Genomic DNA, 22,536 nt, shown 5'->3' on the forward strand with positions numbered 1-22,536 from the left:
GACGCCCAACGTTATGGTTGAGTTTTCGGCAGCAAAAAACTCCCTCAGTAGCCTCAAAACATAGTTACACTTATCTTTGGTGTAAATGAGTAGTACCTAGCTTCGGTTAGGGACGTCCCTCGGATAGGACATAAACTGGAGGTCCCCGCCGTGTTTGAGGAGAGCCACACCTCGAGCACGTTAAAGATCCCACCACACCTTTCGAAAAAGAGTAGGGGCATGCCCGGTGTGCGATGGTCCAAAAAATTCTACAGCCCAAATACTACAGTGTAGCAGAATCATCAGCAAGTTGATGTTGGCTACCTTAACCTCCAAGACAGTGAAGACCAAGACAGCAGCAAGGTACCACTTGGGTGTTTGGTTTGAGACAGTGGTTAACTAGTATAGGCAGTGAGTGATACACAAGTCTTGAACAGGCTTGGTTAATTTGGTATGACGACCTCCACTACAGTGAGCTGCCCAGATGGGAGTTAGAATATCCTGTATACATGTACAATGTACATGCAAGCGACAGAAAAATGGTAGTAGTACATATTGTAAAGGTAGCTCCAAAGAGGCCCTTTGTGTTGAATTTATCTTAGACAGTAGGAAAAGGAGGCATTGAAAAAGGAGCTTACAATTATTTGGGGCTTAATCGCAAGGGTCTGGAGCGGCTGCCATTCAGCGCCAACTCCTTGTGTTATAACTTCCATCTGTGAAAAATGAAATAAAATTCTTTGGAACTAGGAGAAAAGTCCAAGTATCTCAGAGACAGGAGATCAGGTCTCCTTGAGGGATGTACTGTAGGGACTACCTGTCACAGACCATTGACATATCTAGGTCACTGCTGCCTTTTCAAACCACACTGGAGTTGGGTAAAGCTGGAGCACAGTCTTTTCTTTCAATCTGCATATCCTTCTTGCATTCTGTCTCACTTTGGTCTCTTTTTTAGGAAAGATGGCCAGTGGAAACTGGCAAGTCTAATATACATGTAACGTTACTTCATTCAGTTTCCAAGTTCTGGTTTTACAATTGTAACTTGCCTTGATGTCTGTCCAGAATTCCAAAGATCATTCTCTATTTGTCAGTCTTAGCATAAAAATTAAAAATTTTAGAAATCAAAATGATCAGTAAAATTTAGAGTAAATTGACTGTACACATACTGGTATATTCTTTCAAATTGATACCAAAATAAGTCAATGTTCTGAACTTCTCAGTAATCAATGCCGGACTTTCTAATTTAATCACTGAAGTTCAGGACTATTTCTTCAAAGACTGTTGATTAATTTAGATCTCTAGCTTAATTTATTTTAATAGTGTCCTTTTTCTTCTATACGATTGCAACTCTTGATTCCATCATGTCCCTCAGAGCATGTGGGAAAGGGCACACTGTAGAATTAGCTCACTCAGCTGCCCTTAATACATGTACCATTTTTTTTACACATGAAGACATATATTTGTGTTGCAATTACCCAATCATACAAGCAGTCTGAGCAGTGGGTAGTCACCAGTCACCAGGTCTTGTTGGTCAAAAACAGCAAGATTCCCAGCTCAAACTTTCCCGCCCAGCTACATGTGATACCAGCAGAACTAATTGTGTTTTCTCAGTTGGATGGTACAGTCACAGAGATGCCCACCATTCTTGGCCTGATCCATGATTTCCCTTGTGAAAAGTGAATTTTTCCCTGTCACTCTTGGAGTGCACCTTCTAGGAGGGTCTGCATGCCCTTTTTCGTTAACCGTTATGGGCTATTTTAATTTACCGTTAATCGTTGCCGGCCTGCTCTAATTCAACGTTAAGCGTTATCGGTATATTCCTCGTGAAGCGTTATTGGTCGTTTTAATTCAACGTAAAACGTTTTTTTCATCCTAAATTCAGCGTTAAGCGTTAATGAATAATTCTTCGTTACGCCTAATTTTGCCTTTCAAAGTGCAGGAAAATGCATCATTGAAGGTTTAAAAATACAAAATTTCCCGGGGGAGAATGCCCCCGGACCCCCCTACATTGCTCGCGCCTTTGGCGCTCGACTCTCGCTTCTGCGCTAGCCAGAACCAGCTTTCCCGTCAATTTCCGTAAGTTTGCGGAGAGTTACAGAATTTTTTTAACGAATCCGTCAACCTTGACAAGGCAAATTAACAAAAATCTTGAGTAAAATATGAAAACATTAGAAGGACCGACAAACGCTCTCAACACCATGATTTGCCTCTCAAAATTGCATTTTTGAAGGCTTAAAAATCCTGAATTTCCCGGGGGAGCATCCCCCCCGGACCCCCCTAGATTATGAGTGCCTTCGGCGCTCCCCTCTCAAAATCCATCGGTAAAACTAGGCAGACTGAAAAAATGCAAGCTGGCCGACGTCGACTCGGACTCCCCTTTATTTGTGGACGCATTAGGGGACCAGGGCAGGTGGGAAACACAGGGAACACATACCTTTATTGCGTGCTTCATTACATGTAAGGTGTACGTAATTTTGTCAGTGATCACCTTTTCTCACAAAGCGAGATACCAAATCCAGTGCAGCTCGAAAAAAAGCCTGTCAATTTACCGTTAAGCGTTGCCGACCGTCCTGAATTTACCGTTAAGCGATATCGGCCCTGCTGAATTTACCGTTAACCGTTGCCAGGACCCCCCCATGCAGACTCTCTTCTAGTGGAATGTGTTGGTGAGAAAAGCAGATTTTGGGGGTGGAGGGACTGTCATTGGGTCAAGAGCATGTAGCAAATCATCCTCATGGACACCATAGTGTAAGTGCCCAATCCACTAAATTAAAATGACATGTACTGTACATGTATCTCTCCACCCTGATATAGGTTTGCACGCTCACTTGTTTGAATCTAATGTAAGAGTTCACAAATCGTGATTTCTAAATGCTGACGACTTGCAAGCAGAAGAATATTGCAGTTGTTACAGTATACATTAACTAATTTTCTGTGGCAAAATTGCATATCAAGTAAACTCTAAACAGGACACTGTAGAACTTAACTTCAATCTGGTATAAGCACACAGACATTCTACATCATGTGCATATGCCTGTGTGTGTTTGAAGGCTCAGCCCAGTGGTTCTGATTCTGGCCATCTCAGGCTGAACTTTCAGACTGGTAGTCTAGATTATCAGTTAGCCCTAGTGGACGGATGGAAAATTGCAGGTTACAGGGCAGGACACCCTATCCGGATCCCCTCAGCCTACCAGTCCAGAACAGGACTAGCCTGGTATCCAGCCTTGTTAGCTTTAGTCCGCTACCCAAGATCCGCTCGTAGCGGACTAAAGCTAACAAGGCTGGATACCAGGCTAGAACAGGACTAGTAGTCTGGGTTGTTTTAGGCCTTCACGGCCGTCTAGCCTAAGTAGGTCAGACTGGTAGCCCTGGGAGTTGAGCACAGTGGGCACAGAATCTGGCCGTCCAGGCCACATAGTTCAGACTAGTAGGCCAAGATCTCAGCCTGGTAGGCCACAAGCATTTTCAATCAATCATAACTGGAGTTATAAACATCACTGATCATTGATTTTCACATGAAGAGTGCCTGATGATGAGAGCTTTAGATTGATACCACACTTAAGGGTTTACAGTTACACTGCTTGATTTTCCAATTGTTAGTGTCTTTTCCAAATTTAAAGTGACCAGTGTTATATGCTCAAACTTAGAAGTCCAATAGTCTAGTATTAGTGGATATCTCTCGTGTTTACGATCATACGATACCTCTCTTATGTACAAATGTATGTTTATGATGTTTGATTCTCTACTAGGCCTGTGAAGCCTTCAAGGGGATCTCCAGGAAGCTGTATGACAAGCCCAACTCCATCGAGGAGCTGTCAGAACAGAGGGAGTGGATGAAGACCATTCCTGAAGCCCTCAAGACACACGAGGTTTGCCATAAAACATCCTACTTTCAAATCTGCACAAACTAGAAAAGATCTGAATATGGGGGAGTGAGTGTTAGTGAGCAAAAATTTGTAGAGAATAGAGGGAAAAATTGTTGGTAAAAAATTAAGAAATGAATGCAGAGTGAAGGATTGTTGACTGACGTAAGATTATTAAAAAAAACAACTGTTATTGCTCACAAAAAAGAAAAACTAGTTTCAGTTTTCAGTTTTATTCAGATCCACAATTAGCCTCATAAAAGGCTATTCTTCCTGTGGTCTATTACAACCTTTTTGTGAGAAAATTGTGCAACAAACAGTAAATTAATTGAAAGTGGACTTGTGTGACAAACATCTTGGTGACCCTGCAACAGCATCTGGAGTAGACTAGAAATCAGGCTGAAGAAGTCAGTATCCATGTCTTTATCTGACCAGTACCATTTTCCCATCCTCAGGAGGCTATCAACAAGGCTATGACAGACTATGAACTGATTGAAGAGTTCTACTACAACCTGTCACAGGATGACTTCAACGCCAAGTAAGTGGGAAATACTAACAGACAGACATGATTTATTTTGTTTTGAAAGATTTGTATATAATGTACAATAATCATGGTATTCTGAATCAGGGTCAACTGTCTGTAATTTCCAACTTATAAGAACTTGGAATTAATCCCAAATTTTTCACTGGCTTAAACTGCAGTCTCTATCAGAGAATGAGCAATCCATTGCTTCATGTTATGCAGATAGAACAAGTGACTTGGTGAGCGGTGGATCCAAGGTTTCAGAAAGTTTCAGAAAGTCTCAGAATCACTTCTACCAACACAGCTAACAACTTTCAAGCTACCAGTGATGTCTGACTTTGATAACAGTGGTTAAGAACCAATAACATTTTCTGAATCAGCATGAAAGTTCATCTGAGTTGGTAAATTACATTATGAAAAACTTAAACTGTTCTCCAACTCAAAAATTGACTCACCAGAAATTTTCGACTGAATCACTCAGTCTTCCTCAGCTATCTGACCCAAATGCTGTGGACACGTGATTTTTCCCACGTGTGACGTCAGCAAAGGGTCAAAGGTTGTCTGAAGTCATTCTAAATATTCCAGATAAAGATTGCACACTATGGGGGAGACAGGTGAGCCCATAGCGGCTCCGTGCAGATAGCTGAGGAAGACTGAGTGATTCAGTCGAAAATTTCTGGTGAGTCAAATTTTGAGTTGGAGAACAGTTTAAGTTTTTCATAATATTTTCTGAAATATAACACTGAGTGTGTTAATTTTTATGTTGTCAGGTGGACAGCGATTGGTTGGCCCTACAAGATCGTGGACCAGATGGACATGACACTGCAGCAGCTGGAGGAGGACGAGGAACGCTTCCGTAAGATCCAGCTGTCTGACCAGAACAACTTCCAGGACAGACTGGACACGCTGCAGGTCAGTAACAGTAGAGAGCCAGTGGTTACGGGTTTGATTCTATTGCATATACCACAAACCGGAAAGAAGTAAACAGGTATTGGATGGCCTGCAGTGTTACCAAACTACCAACGAAAGAAACAAAGAAAGAAGGATAGATTCCGTATTATTACATTTCGGCGGCGCATGCCGCCAAAATGTAAAAATTCAGTACAATGTAAAAATTAGACGGTACTAAAATATCTATTTGAAAACAAATGTGACCTGGGTCCCTGAAGCAACTACATTGTGATAAATAGTTACTGTACTTTTTTTAGCACTGCAGTCTAGCAATAAGCACTGGCAAGTTGATGTTGACTGTGATATACCTTCAGTTAGTTGTTTGTACTCCAGAACAGAGAATTCTGTGAAGTAGAAATGATGAACTGTAATTCACTTTATGTTCACGGTAGCAAATTTTATTCACGATCTGAGAAAAATGGAACTGTATATTCACTGTTGTGACAGGTGCAGAAAAAAGAAGGTCTGCCAATTATTTGTTAAGGGATAAGTTCGCTGCACAGAAGTGGGCGCAAAAAGCACAAACATATAAGCACCGCAAAAAAAATCAGGAATTACAGAACTGTCACAGTGGTATTCAAGGATTTTAGCAGTAGCAACTAGCACTGGAAAGTCAGTGCTCTATCTTTGTACTCAAGAATGTTAGAAAGCGCCAAATTCACCAATTTGAAAGTAGAATAGTCACTATTTCTTCTAATTGACAGCATCCTAATTGTATTAACCCTGTGTTTTGTGTCATTTCAGATGGTTGTTGCTGGCTTCGCTGCCCACACTGACATCAGTAAGGCCCACGAGATCGCCAACGAGGTGCGACGCATCAGTAAACAGCTGAAGGAGAGTCAGGAGCTGGCTCAGACCTACAACAACAGGGAGAGACTGTTCGAGATGCCGGTCACTGATGTAAGGATAAGAATGGGATATTTCAAGAGGACATTATATTCTTTGTATAAGATGTAACTAGAAGAAAGAATATGTAAACTTCTTTTGCATAATAAATTAGTAGAATTTCTTTTTGAACAATTTTTTATTATTCATGAGAAACTCAAATCAGTAGCTTTTCATTGAGGTCATATTAGGGAAAAAGTAAGGGTGTGACAGAATTTCTAACAAAGATACAGTTTACATAATTTTGAGTTCTCATAAACATACATTGTAAACACAATATAATTGCAGCTTTAATTGTTTTATGATTTTCAGGACAATTGCAGCACGTATTCTTGTTAGTTGTTTGTTCAAATTTTTATAAATCTTATCAAAAGATATTAAGAATATGACAAGGTTTATAAAATCTGAACACGCATGTACATTGTTCATGCATGTACATCTATGTATTTACTACTAACTACATGCATGTATGACATCGTATCTCGATTTGCTGCAATTTTTTGTGTTGGTATTTTTACATTTTGTTGCTTCTCTGTCGAGATGCATATCCATTGAACAAACCAATTCACTGCAAGCATAAAACCAACTGAGCATCTCAGTGTATCCAACATCTTACGCTACGCCAAAAAACAGTTACTCAAGCAACTGGATATGATTTTGGAAACAGTCAGACGTTTTAGGTATAGCATCTACTACCTTTCGTAGATGTTACATGCATGAACAAATATACAAATTTGATAACCAACATCATCTTTCTTTGACATTTCTCACAGTACCAAAAGCTGTCCAAGATGGTGCGTGACTTCGAGCCGTACAGAAACTTGTGGCTGACCACTTCGGACTGGCTCAAGTGGCACGAGAGCTGGATGACCGACCCGCTGACCACCATCGACGCAGAAGCCCTGGAGACACAGGTCAACAACTCCTACAAGACAATGCACAAGTGTGTCAAACTCTTCAAGGATGTACCAGGTGGGTCATCTTTGCTTTTTCTTGAAGTTACCTACTAGTAGGTTTTAACCTGGAACAGGTCTTGGTCTTGGTCTTGGAGGTTAAGGTAGCCAACATCAACATGCTGATGATTCTGCTACACTGTAGTATTTGGGTTGTAGAATGTGGACCATCGCACACCGGGGCATGCCCCTACTCTTTTTCGAAAGGTGTGGTGGGATCTTTAACGTGCTCGAGGTATGGCTCTCCTCAAACACGGGTCCTCCAGTTTACGTCCTATCCGAGGGACGTCCCTAGCTGAAGCTAGGTACTCATTTACACCTGAGTGAAGTGAGGAAATTCGTGTAAAGTGCCTTTCCCAAGGGCACAAGATCGGTGACATGGGTGGGGATCGAACCCTGGACCTCTAGGTCCCGAGCCGAACGCGCTACCGCTGCGCCACACGACCCCAGGTACATGTGGAAAGAGCAGCTAGGGTGAGGTCTCGCCGAAAGGCGAAAAAAATGCACACAAAAAAACTGCAAGAAGGCTTTAGTCAAAATTTTTATGTACAAATATTTTCTCTTGGCAACCACAAGCCTTCAATTCACTGTATGCAATCTGCAAAGAAATCGCTGAATGCGAGTTAGAATCAGTTTCTCACAAAAGTTTTCTCTACTGTTATATGAAAAGTGTTACTCTTACGGAATTACATCCAGTTTGATTTTCACATTGTAGTTAAATATTTTTTTTACCGAAGGAAAAGATTGTTTTTGCTCAGTTTCTTCTTCCTCTTCTTCTTCTTAATCTCGAAACAGTGACCTCAATGACCTAAACTAATGTTGTGTCTGTTACCTTGGTAACTTGTGTTGGGTTACATCATGTTGCAATTTTATAGCAGGAGGGATTTAGACTCCTGTCTGACCATATGAAATTTAATGTGTTTGAGTAAGAATTAACAGAGCAGACCATATACAAAGGTAAAGTTCATTTGCCTTGCAAATGTTACCTTAGGGTGGAACTATATCTTACTTAATGTTTTCTCCAAAATTACCTCCTCCAGGCTGCCAGCTGGTTGCCACGGAGATGCGTACGGGTATCGAGGAGTTCCGCCCGTACATCCCGCTGATCCAGGGCCTGCGTAACCCCGGCATGCGCAACCGCCACTGGGAGCAGCTCTCCTCCGAACTGGGCTTCCCTGTCCGACCCAAAGCCAGTCTGACCTTTAGCAAGTGTCTTGATATGAAGTTGCAGGACCATATCGAAGTCATTGCTAAAGTCGCAGAGGTGGCTGGGAAGGAGTACTCCATCGAGCAGGTCGGTCAAGTTCCCAGGCTGGACTACAGGACTCTACAGCACGGCTTCTTCTTAAAATCTCTCTTTAAACTCATCTGCTTTTGCAAATTTTTAAACTTTAAAGTTGTCCTTTCAAACTGGTAAAAATTTCTTAAAATCTCTCTTTTCACTTCTAATTTCAGTAGCAAATTTCTAATCTTTAAACTTGTCCTTTCAAAAGCATTCAACAATACGTCAAGCTTCTCCTTAGAATCTTTCTTGAAATTCTCTAAATCTCTCTTGAAACTTATCCACTTTTGTGAGTTTCTAATCTTTAAACTGTTCCTTTCAAACTGTTAAGGATTGAACAACACGGGCTTCTCCTTAAAATTGCTCTTGAAATTTTTAATCCACTACTGTGAATTTCTAATTCTTAAACTTATCCTTTCAAACTGGTAAGGATTCAACAACACTGCTTCTATCTCCTTAAAATCTCTCTTGAAATTTATCCACTTTTGTGCATTGCTATCTTTTATAAACTTGTCCTTTCAAACTGGATCTCTTTAACATCTTCCACTCTAAGACTTTTATAATAAGTAAATTTATAATCTTTAAACTTGTCCTTTCAAAAGCATTCAATAACTCGGCTTCTTCTTAAAATCTCTCTTTAAACTCATCCACTTTGGGATTTCTAAACATCTTTTAAACTTTCCCCTTCATAATGTTCCTTTCAAACTGGTCCTTTCAAACTGGTAAGGATTCAACAGCACAAGCTTCTCCTTAAAATCTCTCTTGAAACTTATCCACTTTTTTAAATCTTTAATCTTTAAACTTGTCCTTTTAAACTTATTCTTTCAAACTGGTCAGCATTCAACAACCAGGGTTCTCCTTAAAAACTTTCTTTAATGAATTTCCCACTTGTGAATTTCTAATCTTTAAACTACTCCTTTCAAACTGGTCAGCATTCAACAACAGGTGTCATGGTGTGATCTCTCCATGAAATTCTAAACTTTTTAAGATTTCTTTCTCTGCTTGTAACATTATCATATTGTGAAGGATACAGTTGCTGTGTCTATTGAAATCTTGTAATTTTTTTGAAATCCATTTAAATTTTATGAGGTTTGTACAATCATGCATTTATTTAACAGTAGTATGATTGAATGTGCTCCAAGCTAACCTCCAGAAGTTGAAAGCAAGAAACAAGTTTAAGGCAAAATGTTGCTAAATTGATAGAGAGAAATAAACATATCGATACACTGTCAGATCAACTGTAAAATGTAGAAACAAGCAAAACAGTACACAATTAAAGAACAGGCCTTAGATGGCCAAAAAGACAAAGACAAAAAAGGCAAATTTATGTCATTAAAACCCAGATTTTTAGGAAAATTGGAAACATAGACAGTACAAAGCTTCAGAAGCCATCAGGAGTTTGTAGCCAGTGTAGGGAACACGACTGTGAAGTTGTCCTGACTAGTCACTGTTCAGCAGGCCAGACAGTCTAGTGTACATGTAGGCAGCAGCACACATGTAGGTTAGACTGGAAATACAGGCTTGGTGGGCCCTGACTAGCTAGGGGACTTCTACAGTCTGAATTATAGCTGTTTTCTAACAAGTTCTGATCAGTTTGGTTCAGTTGAATCGGAACAAAAGTTTGAATTCCTGTTCTACTGTTTCTCATGATTTTGAGTTTAGGTTTTGTTAGCAAGTGTTTCAACAGGATCCTTACAAAAATGTCAGTTAGGAGTTTTAAGGTGTCCTCCCTGGCTAATTTGGCATTTTAGCTTTCCATCGTTTTCTCACAAAGAGAAAGAGAAAGAACTGTAGTTGTACTGAATTTTGATACCTGGGCACAACAGAGTTATGAATATGATTTTTTGGACCATATGGATGACGTCATCAAATTTTATTGCCCCAAATGTAATTATCTTTAAAGTTATAATATAGCACTTTGGTACAAGTAACTGAAATACAAATATGATTTTCATGTGCATAATGGTCAAAGCTACAAACGTACGTTTGCACAAATTGATATCTACTAATTATCTGTAGTTATTAGAGAATAACTAAATTTTAATTAGGCAATTAGGTTATTCTCTAATAACTACAAATAATTAGTAGATATCAATTTGTGCAAACGTACGTTTGTAGCTTTGACCATTATGCACATGAAAATCATACTTTTATTTCAGTTACTTGTACCAAAGTGCTATATTATAGCTTTAAAGATAATTGCATATGGGGCAATAAAATGTGATGATGTCATCTTTATGGTCCATAAAATCATATTCATAACTCTTTTGTACCCAGGTTTAAATATTCAGTACAACTACAGTTCTTTCTAGATTTCTTTGTGAGAAAACGATGGAAAGCTAAAATGCCAAATTAGCCAGGGAGGACACCTTAAGTTTTGATTTGAATTGTTCTTTGGTTTTGAATAATTGTTCTTTGGATGGTGTTAGAGTACAAGATGTTTTTCAGTTTTAAAGCCTGTTGAATTTAAACAGTCATGATTTTTTCAGACAGTTTTCTTTCCCTTGATGATTTTTTTATTTTATTCTCATTCTATCAAACAATTTAACCTTGCTATTGCCTGTACCTACATGCTGTTTCAAGTTGTTTAACTACAATAATATATTAAAAACACTGTGTTGATAAAGTTTTATTGTTTAGAGAAAGGAAGACGTTTTGTAGATCCAGGTAGGGCCTATGCGTACATGTACACACATGCAGAGCAAGAAAACTGAAGATCAATAGAGGAGGAAGATTGCAAAGAAAACCTGTATGACTATAGGACCAGACAAGCAAGTACAGGATGCATGATACTATAGGTAAGTAGAGCCTACATTGATGTCTCTATGAGCATTTTCATTCTGTATTTTCTATATTGTCTCGTCCTAGGCCCTGGACAAAATGGAGGCTGAGTGGGACCCGATCAAGTTTGAGATAATCCCGTACAAGGAGACAGGGACGTACATCCTGCGCAGTTCTGACGAATCGTCGCAGCTTCTGGACGACCACATCGTGATGACACAGAGCATGTCCTTCTCTCCGTACAAGAAGCCGTTTGAGGAGAGAATCACCACATGGGAGTCCAAACTGAAAATGACACAGGTGAGAAACATTTTGTGTAAATGACTTGTTTTGTAGGTTTTAGATAGTTTAATTTCCAAGTTTACTATTTAGAGAGTGTTTAATCAGAAAAATAACACACTAAGAGAGCAAACTGCAATATGAAAGAAATCTCCTACATTGTAGCTGAAAGGTGCTTAATGTTAAATCACAAAGAATATGTAACATTAATATTCATATACTGTTTATTAATGCATGATTATAACAATATCAAAACAACCCGAGAAGACCACTTGGGACCAATATATAACATTTTCATTTTAACTTTGTTGTTTAGGCCACACCAATTTGATTTGTTGGTTTTTGGAATTTTTCAGAAAAAAATATGAAGTGACAGGGCAAAAATGATATTAAAGAATAAAAACAGGTCTAGGCATCCTATGATAGCCCCAAATTCTATGATAGGAGCCATTGATAGATGGAAAAACCGTAACAACTCTGAAGAGAACCTGGACTTCCTTCAACTGTTGCGGCCAAATTATCAGCATTTTGGAGTTGATTCAGAGCCTAAAATGTTTTTTTTTTTTTGCAAATCAGAAAAAAATGAAGCGGGTGAATCCGTGAACCAACAAATTGGTGTGGCCTTAGTAATGCAAAATAAACAAGAGTTCCGAGATCTCATACCTCCATGAAATATGGGCTTGCTTTGTCATACTTCATTTCAACATGTCCTCATTAATTATGCAAATGTAAAATGCAAATGCAAAAAGTCAAGACCATAGCATGTCCAGGACAAAAGATACAAAAACCGGAAGTTCTGCTGCAGTACCAAAGTCATCCACCAGGATGCCCATATTTGACCTTGACCTTCGTCTTCCTAAGACTTATCAGCATACCAAATATCATCACAATCCATAAAGGCGTTATGAAGTTATGCTGACTAAAAAGTTGCGGAAACACACACAGGCACAAAGACAGACACACAGACAGACAGACACGCCAAAAACAATACCTCCATTTTTCATGGAGGTAACAAACAGAAATTAGAAATCAACACTGTTGTTACCCCTCCCCTCAGGATGTGCTGGATGAGTGGCTGTTGTGTCAGAGGTCATGGCTGTACCTGGAGCCCATCTTCAGCTCGGAGGACATCAACCGTCAGCTGCCCGTGGAGGGGAAACGCTTCCAGACCATGGACCGCATGTGGAGGAAGATCATGAAGAACGCCAACGACAACCCACAGGTACTGCTGGGCATGGGTTCGATTCCCGTCAAGTCTTCCTGCATGTTAGGTTGATGTGCTGTATACTGAAGAAGTTTAAGTAAGGCCTACGTATTATCTAAATTGACGAAAGAAGGGAAGAAGAAGGATTTGAATTTGAAAGTGTGTTCACAGCGTCTGTGTGCCCATACTTTGTTTGCATTTTGCTGCTCATGGTAGACAAAAATTTTGCCCAATCCATCATCTTTGACAGACAAAAATCTGTGTCTGGAATGTATGAAAAAAGAATGTCATTAAACTAACTTAATCTACCAGAAAAATTTGACCTTACAAATAGAGGGTCAAGATTCCAAAATTTTCCTGTGGGAGCATGCCCTCACATTCAGGCCCCAATGGGGCTAAATGTAGTAAGTTTAAGCTACAAATATTTTAAAAATTAGGGAAACTTTGCTATGTTCTATGTATATTTAAGCTTTACTACTCTTACTAGTTTCTTCTCTCTTCTTTAGACGTTTGTAGTCTAAGAGTTTTTCTTATACATTGTTTTTAACTGAAAACGTTATATGTAAGAACATATCCTTCGTTAGATGTACATCTAAAACAAACAAACAAATAAAACAAACAAACCCGCCCCCCTCCCCAGGTGATCTCTCTGTGCCCTGACGCCCGTCTGTTGGAGAACCTGACGGAGTGTAACAAGCTCCTGGAGCAGGTACAGAAGGGACTCAGCGAGTACCTGGAGACCAAGCGATCCGCCTTCCCACGATTCTACTTCCTGTCCGACGACGAGCTTCTGGAGATCCTGTCACAGACCAAGGACCCGAAGGCCGTCCAACCGCATCTCAGGAAGTGCTTCGAGAACATGGCTAAGGTGAGTGCAGACAAAACAGTTTCTTCTCTACATGTACATTTGGCATATCTTATTTCCTACATCCAGGTAATAAGCAACTGGATAGATTTTGGAAACGGTTAAACGTTTCAGGTAGCATCCACTACCTTTCACTAGCTCTCAAATTCATCAAATCTCTTTCTATCATGGCTCAGGTAGCACAGAAAAAACAGTTACCTTGAACTCTACGTCGGTGAAGGTTAGACATCCAGGTAACATTTAGAAATGCTGAAAAACAATTTTGGAAACGGTCAGACGTTTTAGCATGGAGGTAGAAAAAAGGACAGGAGGGAGGACGTATTTAGCACCCGCCGCGGCCTTTTGTTTTGCGGCGCTAGATCCCGCTGGTTTCTATTGTCCGCCGGCCCGGCGGTACTTCGTTTGATGCCTATGTTCGCCGCGGTCTCTCCCGCCAGAATTCCATATATGGCTATGCAAATGAGCCGAAAATGACATCACTGCCAGCGACGGCAGCCGAGTCCACTCCGAGCAGGGACCGACATACCCGAGTTTCCGAGCATTTCCTTATTTGGGTTGCGTCGTATTGTTGCGCAGAAGTCAGCATCGGGAGCGGAGGGAAATGGCGGATACGCAGATATGTTTATGTTTGTTGTGCGACGAAAAATGGGCGAGTTACTGCGTTTTTTGTGTTTTGTAAAGCTCGAATCGAACATTTTAGAACTGGAACATTTCAACAAATACAATCGTCTAGTATGAATTTGTGTGATTTTTTCTAGATATGCCGATATTTATTCTGGATAGTTGACGATGTTTATGTTCCATTTTCCAAACTTTCGTAACTGGCAAAGTAGCGATTTTTCCGGCAAAGTGGACTATTTGTGGCCATATTCTACAAGCTGTGTGCCTCTCTGCTAGCAGAGGAGGTGTGTAGAAATGGATTTTGTGCTCGAAGGCCCAAATAGAAACGAGACATTCTTGTAGTAACCGGGACATCCTTGCTTGTTGTTATTTTTCTACCACAAGGAAATATTTGAAGTGACACATGCGCTCAATTCTTTGGTTGATTGTGGTTACCGGTAGGCCCGGTGCATGTTCCTCAAACAAGGATTCAAGCAAGGATTTGACCAAAGATACTGAACCTCCTGTTGTTTCAAGTATCGGGGTATAAAGATACTAGAAATAACAATTAAGTCTAGTCACTAGAAAATAGTTGCAGTGCCGTGCCGTCCGTCAAGTTTGTCGTCTTTGATACACGCTTCTTACCTCCCTGCATTCATCGAAGTAATCCTCAAATTTGATACAAACTTACCGTAGAATAAAAGTTGCTACACTTATAGTTGTCAAATGCCGGGCATGCCGTCTTGTCACTGACATTAATAACAATGGAAAACTCTGGTGTGCCGCTCTGGGGGCTACGCAAATCAGGGCAATTGACAAGTTCGTGCCAATTACAGTTTTGACGCCCGCGGCCAACATCGGACAATAGGCAGAAAGTTTGAGCTCCCTCCTTTCCTTTTTTCTACCTCCATGGTTTTAGGTAGCATCCACTACCTTTCTTCAGTGGAGAGCTCTCAAATTCTGTAAGTTTCCTAGTAGTAAGATGGGCATACATTGTAGATAAAACAGTTTCCTTCCATCTCTTGTCGTGCCTTATTCATTTTGTTTTCTCATTGATGCAGAAATGTTTGAGACCGTAAATAATAGGTGGAGTCAACAAAAATCTCCGTCACACAAAACTAGAAGTTTATCAATTAAAAACATGGCTGCTTGTGGCTATGACATTTTTTCTGGTCAAATTTTTGCACTTCTATACCAGGCCTTTACTGAGGTGTTCAAGGGGTGAACCAGTGAATCCTTCATCATAGTATAGTTGGTGATGCCTGTCCTTGGTGCTGAAATGAATACAATTATAACATATAACCAGGGACATTATGTCCTTGATATAACAATTCTGAGATGCATATGATGCCAGACGGTTGTTCAACAGGAGGATATCAGGCGATTCAAAACTACTTCTGCAACTACATTCTTTTTATTTCATGGTTTCTATTGCGAAACTATGTCTTGCAAATGTCCTGGAAATAACATTAAACATGAATCTAAAGACAAGGGTATCTTCATTGGTCTATTTCCTAATGTACCATTTATCCAAAATATCCCTATAGCTTCACTTTGAGGAGGACCTGGCCATCACTAAGATGTTCTCCATGGAGGGAGAGTGTGTTCCAATGTCGGAGAAACTCTACCCGACTGGGAACGTGGAGGACTGGCTACTGGAGGTGGAGAGGGTCATGAGGGAGAGCCTCAGGACTATTATTGGATGGTCCCTGGCTGTCTACCCAGATGTAAGTAATCATTGGACGGTCCCTGGCTGTCTACCCAGATGTAAGTATTCATTGGACGGTCCCTAGAAGTCTACCCTCATGTGATGTAAGTAATCATTGGACGGTCCCTAGAAGTCTACCCTGATGTAAGTAATCATTGGACAGTCCCTAGAAGTCTACCCTGATGTAAGTAATCATTGGACGGTCCCTGGAAGTCTACCCTGATGTAAGTAATCATTGGACGGTCCCTAGAAGTCTACCCTGATGTAAGTAATCATTGGACGGTCCCTAGAAGTCTACCCTGATGTAAGTAATCATTGGACAGTCCCTAGAAGTCTACCCTGATGTAAGTAATCATTGGACGGTCCCTGGAAGTCTACCCTGACATAAGTAATCATTGGACGGTCCCTGGATGTCTACCCTGATGTAAGTAATCATTGGACGGTCCCTAGAAGCCTACCCTGATGTAAGTAATCATTGGACAGTCCCTAGTTTACCTATGATGGTACCCATGTGATATAAAGGCTTTAGATGTTATAATTTTGGATATTTGCTCCAAGCTGCCAGAAACTGAAGAATTGAAAAGAGTGGTCACTGAAGCCAACTCATCATTTGTAAATAATCCATTCAAAAACTGTTAAGTGTACATTTTAGTTGAGAGACCGAGTTATTTTTCTATCTGTGACTCTTATTCTTCTTAATACTACAGATGAGTTTCACTTATAACCTCTGTATTATATGTAGAATGCACAGTTGGATTGCAGTTCCTGATGAGACATTGTGTCCAGGCACAGTTCACTGTACTTGACAAAAATTTCCTTGGTACGTTGAATCTTTAGATTATAGTCAGAGTAAAACTTTCTGCGAGCTAAAACTTGACAATGATACGCTCTTCTAACCCACTTTGTCCTTGCATCGCAGACCAAGAGAACTGAGTGGGTCCTGGACTGGCCTGGACAGATTGTCATCGCAGGCTGTCAGACGTTCTGGTCAAAGGAGGTGTCCGACTCTCTGGAGGAAGGAAAGCTGCCCGAAAGACTGGACATTCTTATTGATCAGGTGGGTGGAAGATTGACAGGCAGAAAGAGAGGATGTCAAAGGGCCAGATAGAGAAAACGGGTTGAACTTGAAGCTCGCAGAATCTGCCATAAAATCTCCTAAATTGACAAAAATCCAAACTGCATGTACTAAAAATTCCAGAAGTTTCTGAAACTCCTTGTTTCGTGGAAGACTGCAGAATAAAGAGACGCTTTTTACACAGCGCAAGTGATTTATATTTAATAGGCAACATTTTGGTTATCGTCTGTCACCTTCCTCAGGGCAATTCTGACTGGTTCACATTGCACAGCACTAATATAATATCGCTGCTGTTAGATAATAGATGTGTTCCAAAATGCAAAGCGTTTACAAAAAATTTACCTAATATATGTTGATGAAGGTTAGACATTCAGGTAATAACATGTTTTATGCCAAAAAAAGTTACTCAAGCCACGGAATATGATTTTGGAAACATATCTGCATGACTTTCCAACTTATTCAGTGAACTACCAACCTGATGAAACTATTCACGGAAGACTACAGATTTAATGTTGTTTTTTTTCCCGATAGTTGGCAGGTCTTGTGGGGCTGGTCAGAGGCAAGCTGTCCAAGATGCAGCGAGAGATCCTGTCAGCACTGATCGTGATCGAGGTGCACGCACGTGACGTCGTTGCAAACATGGTGGAACTGGAGGTCAAGAACGTCAACGACTTCGAGTGGATCAGTCAGCTCAGGTGAGACGACAAAAATTACTTTGCAAAAATATGTTACAAAAATACTTCAAAACTAGTAACATTTGCAAAGCATAATGTTTACCTTCACATATGTTCTGCTCTGTTAATTATTAAACACATTTCATATATGGTGACAGGAGTCTAAATCCCTCCTGCTATAGAATTGCAAAATGTAACCCAACACCATGGTGACAGACGTCTGGTTCAGGTCATTGACCTTATTGGTTTGGAAGGAAGAGGAAGCAGAAACAGTGAAACAATGTAAACATAAAAATACAATTTGCTGCATGTGCATAGTGAATGGATAAAGAATGGTTCAAACAAACAAATAAACAAACAAACAAACAAAAAACCTGTACACTGTGCAGATTCCATACTTTGACAGACACTTTGTAGCATTACTGTTAAGGGCACTGTACACAGAATAGTGGCATGTATAGAGAAATCAAGTTAAGAAGGGTTTTTGATAATCTTGTTCATCCCTGCAGATATTACTGGGTGACAGACAACCTGTACGTGCGCGCCGTGAACGCGGAGTTCCCGTACGGTTACGAGTACCTGGGGAACACAGGACGACTGGTCATCACCCCGCTGACCGACAGGTGCTACCTCACACTGACTGGAGCGCTCCATTTGAAGTTTGGGGGTGCGCCAGCTGGCCCAGCTGGCACTGGAAAAACTGAAACAACCAAGGTGTGTCCACAATGCTTTTAATCGTATTCTTAATGTCCAGAGCTTTGTTCATTTTCTTATTGCATTTTTTATTATCTTTGTAACTTGCAACAAATTTGATGTTGCAATTTCTGGGTACATGCCAGGTGATTGAATTAAACCGAACTGAACTGAAGAAGTTTTTATATCCATATTGATAAATACTGTTTCACCTCTTATTACATAATAATTTCTGAGGAAAAAACATTTAAAATTGCATGAGAAGACTTGACTGAAGGGGCAGTGGACTTACTCAAGAAAAACAGTTTACCAGGCAAATTTTCTGGGCCTTAGTGTTCCTAGGGCATATCGTGACCCACACTCCTCTAAAACGTGACTTTCTGAACATATGTCCAGTGTACATATTGCAAATCTAAAAGTCAAGAAGAAAATTTTTTGGGCCAGTTGTTGGGTACAGATTTTGGGTGCCTGAGGTGTGGGTTTATATATCTGGATAGCACATAGGTTGACAGAACATGGGTGGAGGAAGATTGACAGACAGAATAACAGGTCATAAGGTCAGAGACAGAAAATGGGGTGACTTTAAACGTTCAGACACTGAATAAAATGGGACTTACCCAAATTTTCCCCTTTTTGTCATTATGAATTATACCAACACAGATGAACTTTCATGCTAAAATGGGGTGACTTTGTTTTTCTTGATTGTTCTGCTAAGGTTTTATGCTAACAATGCTTGCTATTACCCCCTAGGATCTGGGTAAAGCCATGGCAGTGCAGTGTGTGGTGTTCAACTGTTCTGACCAGCTGGACTTCATGGCCATGGGCAAGTTCTTCAAGGGTCTGGCCAGCGCCGGCGCCTGGGCCTGCTTCGACGAGTTCAACAGAATCGACATCGAGGTGTTGTCAGTGGTCGCACAACAGATCATCACCATTCGGAAGGCCCAGCAGCAAAAGGTAGGGCTGTTAATGTCTGCTTCTCTTTCATACTTCAGTTCTTGTTCATGTGTGTATCTTGTTTAATAAGGGGTATGAGATGAAAAAATCTTGTATTTTGGTCAGCTTTATGATTATAGGACTTTTGAGAATGGTACAGAGACAAGATATACCTTAGAATTTTATACATGTAATGACCAGCCCCTCCAGCTCTTTCCTTCCAGTTGCTACAAAATGTAACCCAACACCACAGGGTGTCTGCTACAGCACCAGTTACCATGGCAATAGACATTCGGCCCAGACCATTGGCGTTGTGTGTTTGGAGAAGAACAAGAAACAGTGCAAAAACAATATGTTTTCATTCTGTGAACTTAAACATAATAAATATGTGGTATAAGCTTTCTATTAAACCCTTTTTCCTTCCTCTACTCTTCCCTCAGTTGGACCGGTTCATGTTTGAGGGGGTAGAGATCGCCCTGAAAGCGGCCTGTGCTGTGTTCATCACCATGAACCCCGGGTACGCCGGCCGTACGGAGCTGCCAGACAACCTGAAGGCCCTGTTCCGTCCCGTCGCCATGATGGTGCCCGACTACGCCATGATCGCCGAGATCTCGCTCTACTCCTTCGGGTTCTCGGACGCCAAGGTGCTGGCGAAGAAGATCACCACGACGTTCAAACTGTCATCTGAACAGCTCAGCTCACAGGTAGGTTTGCAATCCTCAAAATTAACTTTTTTTTCCTATTGTCCCGTCCCGATTTATTTTCCCCGAAAGTAAATTTCGATTGTCCCAAGGTGAGTATGTACTGTCTTACCTGGTTTTTGGGAAAACCTGTTTTTCTTACGTTCTGACTCCCAGCCACATTATAATTCCAGAGTAGACAAGGAATTTCGGGGGCTTTTCTGAAGCCAAAAGCTAGGACGCATGCCTGATCAATGAAAGAAGGGCTGACGTTCGGATGTTGATCATTTTTCTATTGTCCCAAAAATGTCCCAAAGTGTGTTTTCAGTTGTCCCAGCCTAAATTTTACTGGTCACTGGCCATAGGGACACCGTTAATTTCGAGCCCTGGGTTTGGTGTCTTGAATGAATGGTTTATTTGATCATTTTCAATCGGATATGAAAAGCACATTACAGCCATAGGCTGAATTGCATACTTTTTAAATTTTTAAAAACTGTTGGCATTAGGTATTTTACCGATTAGTCATAATCTTATCGTTCCTATTTAACAATATACATTATTTTAAGAACACAAGAAATGCTACCTTAAAGCAGATAGGTTGTAAGACGGTTCAAACAAATATATTTTCGTATCCATCCCAGGACCACTACGATTTCGGTATGCGAGCGGTGAAGACCGTGATCTCGGCGGCGGGTAACCTGAAACGAGAACACCCTGACATGAATGAGGACGTCAACGTGCCAAAGTTCCTGGTGGAGGACCTCAAGCTCTTCACAGGTATGCAAATTAGTAACCTGTAACTCTTCACAGTTATGCAAATTAGTAGCCTGTAACTCTTCACAGGTATGCAAATTAGTAGCCTGTAACTCTCCACAGATATTCAAATTAGTAACCTGTAACTCTTGACAGGTATGCAAATTAGTAGCCTCAAACTCCTCACAGGTATGCAAATTAGTAGCTTCCAACTCTTCACAGGTATGCAAATTAGTAGCCTGTAACTCTTCACAGGTATGCAAATAATTAGCCTCAAAGTCTTCACAGGTATGCAAATTAGTAGCTTCCAACCCTCCACTGGTATGCAAATATGATTTACATCAAAACTCAGTTTCTCAGAGTTCAAACAAGCTACAAGAATAAGTTTATGATTGTTAATTGTTAGATGTGCAGTTCAGCACAGCACCTAGGACAGACCTCAATTCTGATTTGTATGTAAGATTCTCTGTTACACAGAACTCACTTTACCTTTGAAATAAACTGTAAATACTGTACTTGACAAGTGCTGTGTACTTGCACAAACAGGTATCGTGTCGGACTTGTTCCCAAAGATCAAGGAGGAACCGATCGACTACGGCACTCTGGACTCCTCGCTAGTCGCCAGCTGTGAGAAACTGGGCATCAAGGATGTGCGAGGTGAGATCTTAGAAACAACTCTAAAACTCTTAGCTATAGTAGACCATATCTATGTCTTGTTACCTATAGTTGTGTTATTGAGCTTTTTATTTGTACATGTAGCTTTGGTATTTAATATTTTTAGAAGTGCATGTAGTGTCATTGATTGAAAGGTGGAAAATTTTTGTTTTGGGTTACCTCTAATATATTTGCACATCGCATGTTCAAGATATCAACATAAATGTGCACATAATGTACCAAAGATAATCCAAAAGACACAGGGCACCAATAGTTTGATAAAATCTAAAATAACAAATTCCAAACTTTTTCCCGTTTTTGTGCTTACATCATTCAGGACCTGATGGTAAGTCTAAAACAACTTAAAGAAGTCAAAATTGATTATTTTTTCACGCTTTTTCCAAGTTTTCATGTATCTTGAATAGAAGGATCAGTGGTATCCATCTACAAATGTGAAATTTGAGTTTTCCAAAGTTTATCATGGTAACCTCAACATTGTCGCATACATTGACTTGATTCAATGATTGAGTACTACTTAGAAGGGCCAATAGAGGATCAGTAGAGACAACTTTCAGCCTCAATACCTTAAGGTATACAGAAAGTGTGTTACTATGCTACATGCTGCTTTGCTCACAACCTAAACCTAACGCAAGAGCCATCACACGTTTGTTGTATCACTTGCCACATGCTTGTGTGTTTCGAGCATCATCTCACTGACACAAACTGCCACAGCTTTGTAAACTTGAAACTACACTAAGACATGCTGAGTGTGCTTGCTAAAAATGCTGTTGTCCATGCTGAGTGATTAAGCTATCACTGCAACTCTGTGTGGAGGTATCTTTTTGTAGGACCGAAAATTTGACTTTTGTAAAAGTGGTATTTTCAAATCCAGATACAATGTAAAATGCACTTGTTGCAGCACAAATTATTTCATTGGCTGTTGTCATCAAGAAATTGAATTTTAGCTGATAACTAGAAAGGCCGACATTTGCTTTGGAGCAAATACAGCAATGGCTTCACCACATTTTACGACATGGCAGGGAAAGAATGAGAAACACAAGGGAAAACAATGCTTTACATTGATATAACTATAGTATGAAGTAACATACAACTAAGACTACAACAGTTGGATAGCTATTCCCTACATTATTGGTTAGGATTTTTAATTGCATAATGCAAACTGTTGATTTTCAAGAAAAAAAGA

At 40.3% G+C, this 22,536-nt stretch overlaps 1 protein-coding gene across 4 annotated transcripts in view; it reads left to right on the forward strand.

Annotated features, from left to right (window-relative positions):
• The first annotated feature begins 3,729 nt into the window (after window positions 1–3,729).
• LOC109472430 (dynein heavy chain 1, axonemal-like) overlaps window positions 3,730–22,536 on the forward strand; it is a 67,318-nt gene continuing 48,511 nt past the window's right edge. For 3 of the 4 annotated variants that reach the window (XM_019772198.1, XM_019772200.1, XM_019772201.1), the window contains exons 1-17: window positions 3,730–3,845; window positions 4,295–4,377; window positions 5,133–5,274; window positions 6,058–6,213; window positions 6,972–7,170; window positions 8,192–8,445; window positions 11,302–11,514; window positions 12,551–12,715; window positions 13,338–13,565; window positions 15,710–15,889; window positions 16,790–16,927; window positions 17,477–17,640; window positions 18,129–18,333; window positions 19,063–19,266; window positions 19,686–19,949; window positions 20,567–20,702; window positions 21,225–21,335. In XM_019772198.1, coding sequence (XP_019627757.1) covers window positions 3,810–3,845; window positions 4,295–4,377; window positions 5,133–5,274; window positions 6,058–6,213; window positions 6,972–7,170; window positions 8,192–8,445; window positions 11,302–11,514; window positions 12,551–12,715; window positions 13,338–13,565; window positions 15,710–15,889; window positions 16,790–16,927; window positions 17,477–17,640; window positions 18,129–18,333; window positions 19,063–19,266; window positions 19,686–19,949; window positions 20,567–20,702; window positions 21,225–21,335 — 2,878 coding nt within the window. In that variant the 5' untranslated portion in view covers window positions 3,730–3,809. Of the gene's footprint in view, window positions 3,846–4,294; window positions 4,378–5,132; window positions 5,275–6,057; window positions 6,214–6,971; window positions 7,171–8,191; window positions 8,446–11,301; window positions 11,515–12,550; window positions 12,716–13,337; window positions 13,566–15,709; window positions 15,890–16,789; window positions 16,928–17,476; window positions 17,641–18,128; window positions 18,334–19,062; window positions 19,267–19,658; window positions 19,950–20,566; window positions 20,703–21,224; window positions 21,336–22,536 lie in introns of all 4 variants that reach the window. The other variant, XM_019772199.1, reaches the window with a different exon arrangement.

This window comes from Branchiostoma belcheri, unplaced genomic scaffold (assembly GCF_001625305.1).
Source record: "Branchiostoma belcheri isolate BF01 breed outbred unplaced genomic scaffold, Haploidv18h27 scaffold275, whole genome shotgun sequence".
Lineage (NCBI taxonomy): Eukaryota > Metazoa > Chordata > Leptocardii > Amphioxiformes > Branchiostomatidae > Branchiostoma > Branchiostoma belcheri.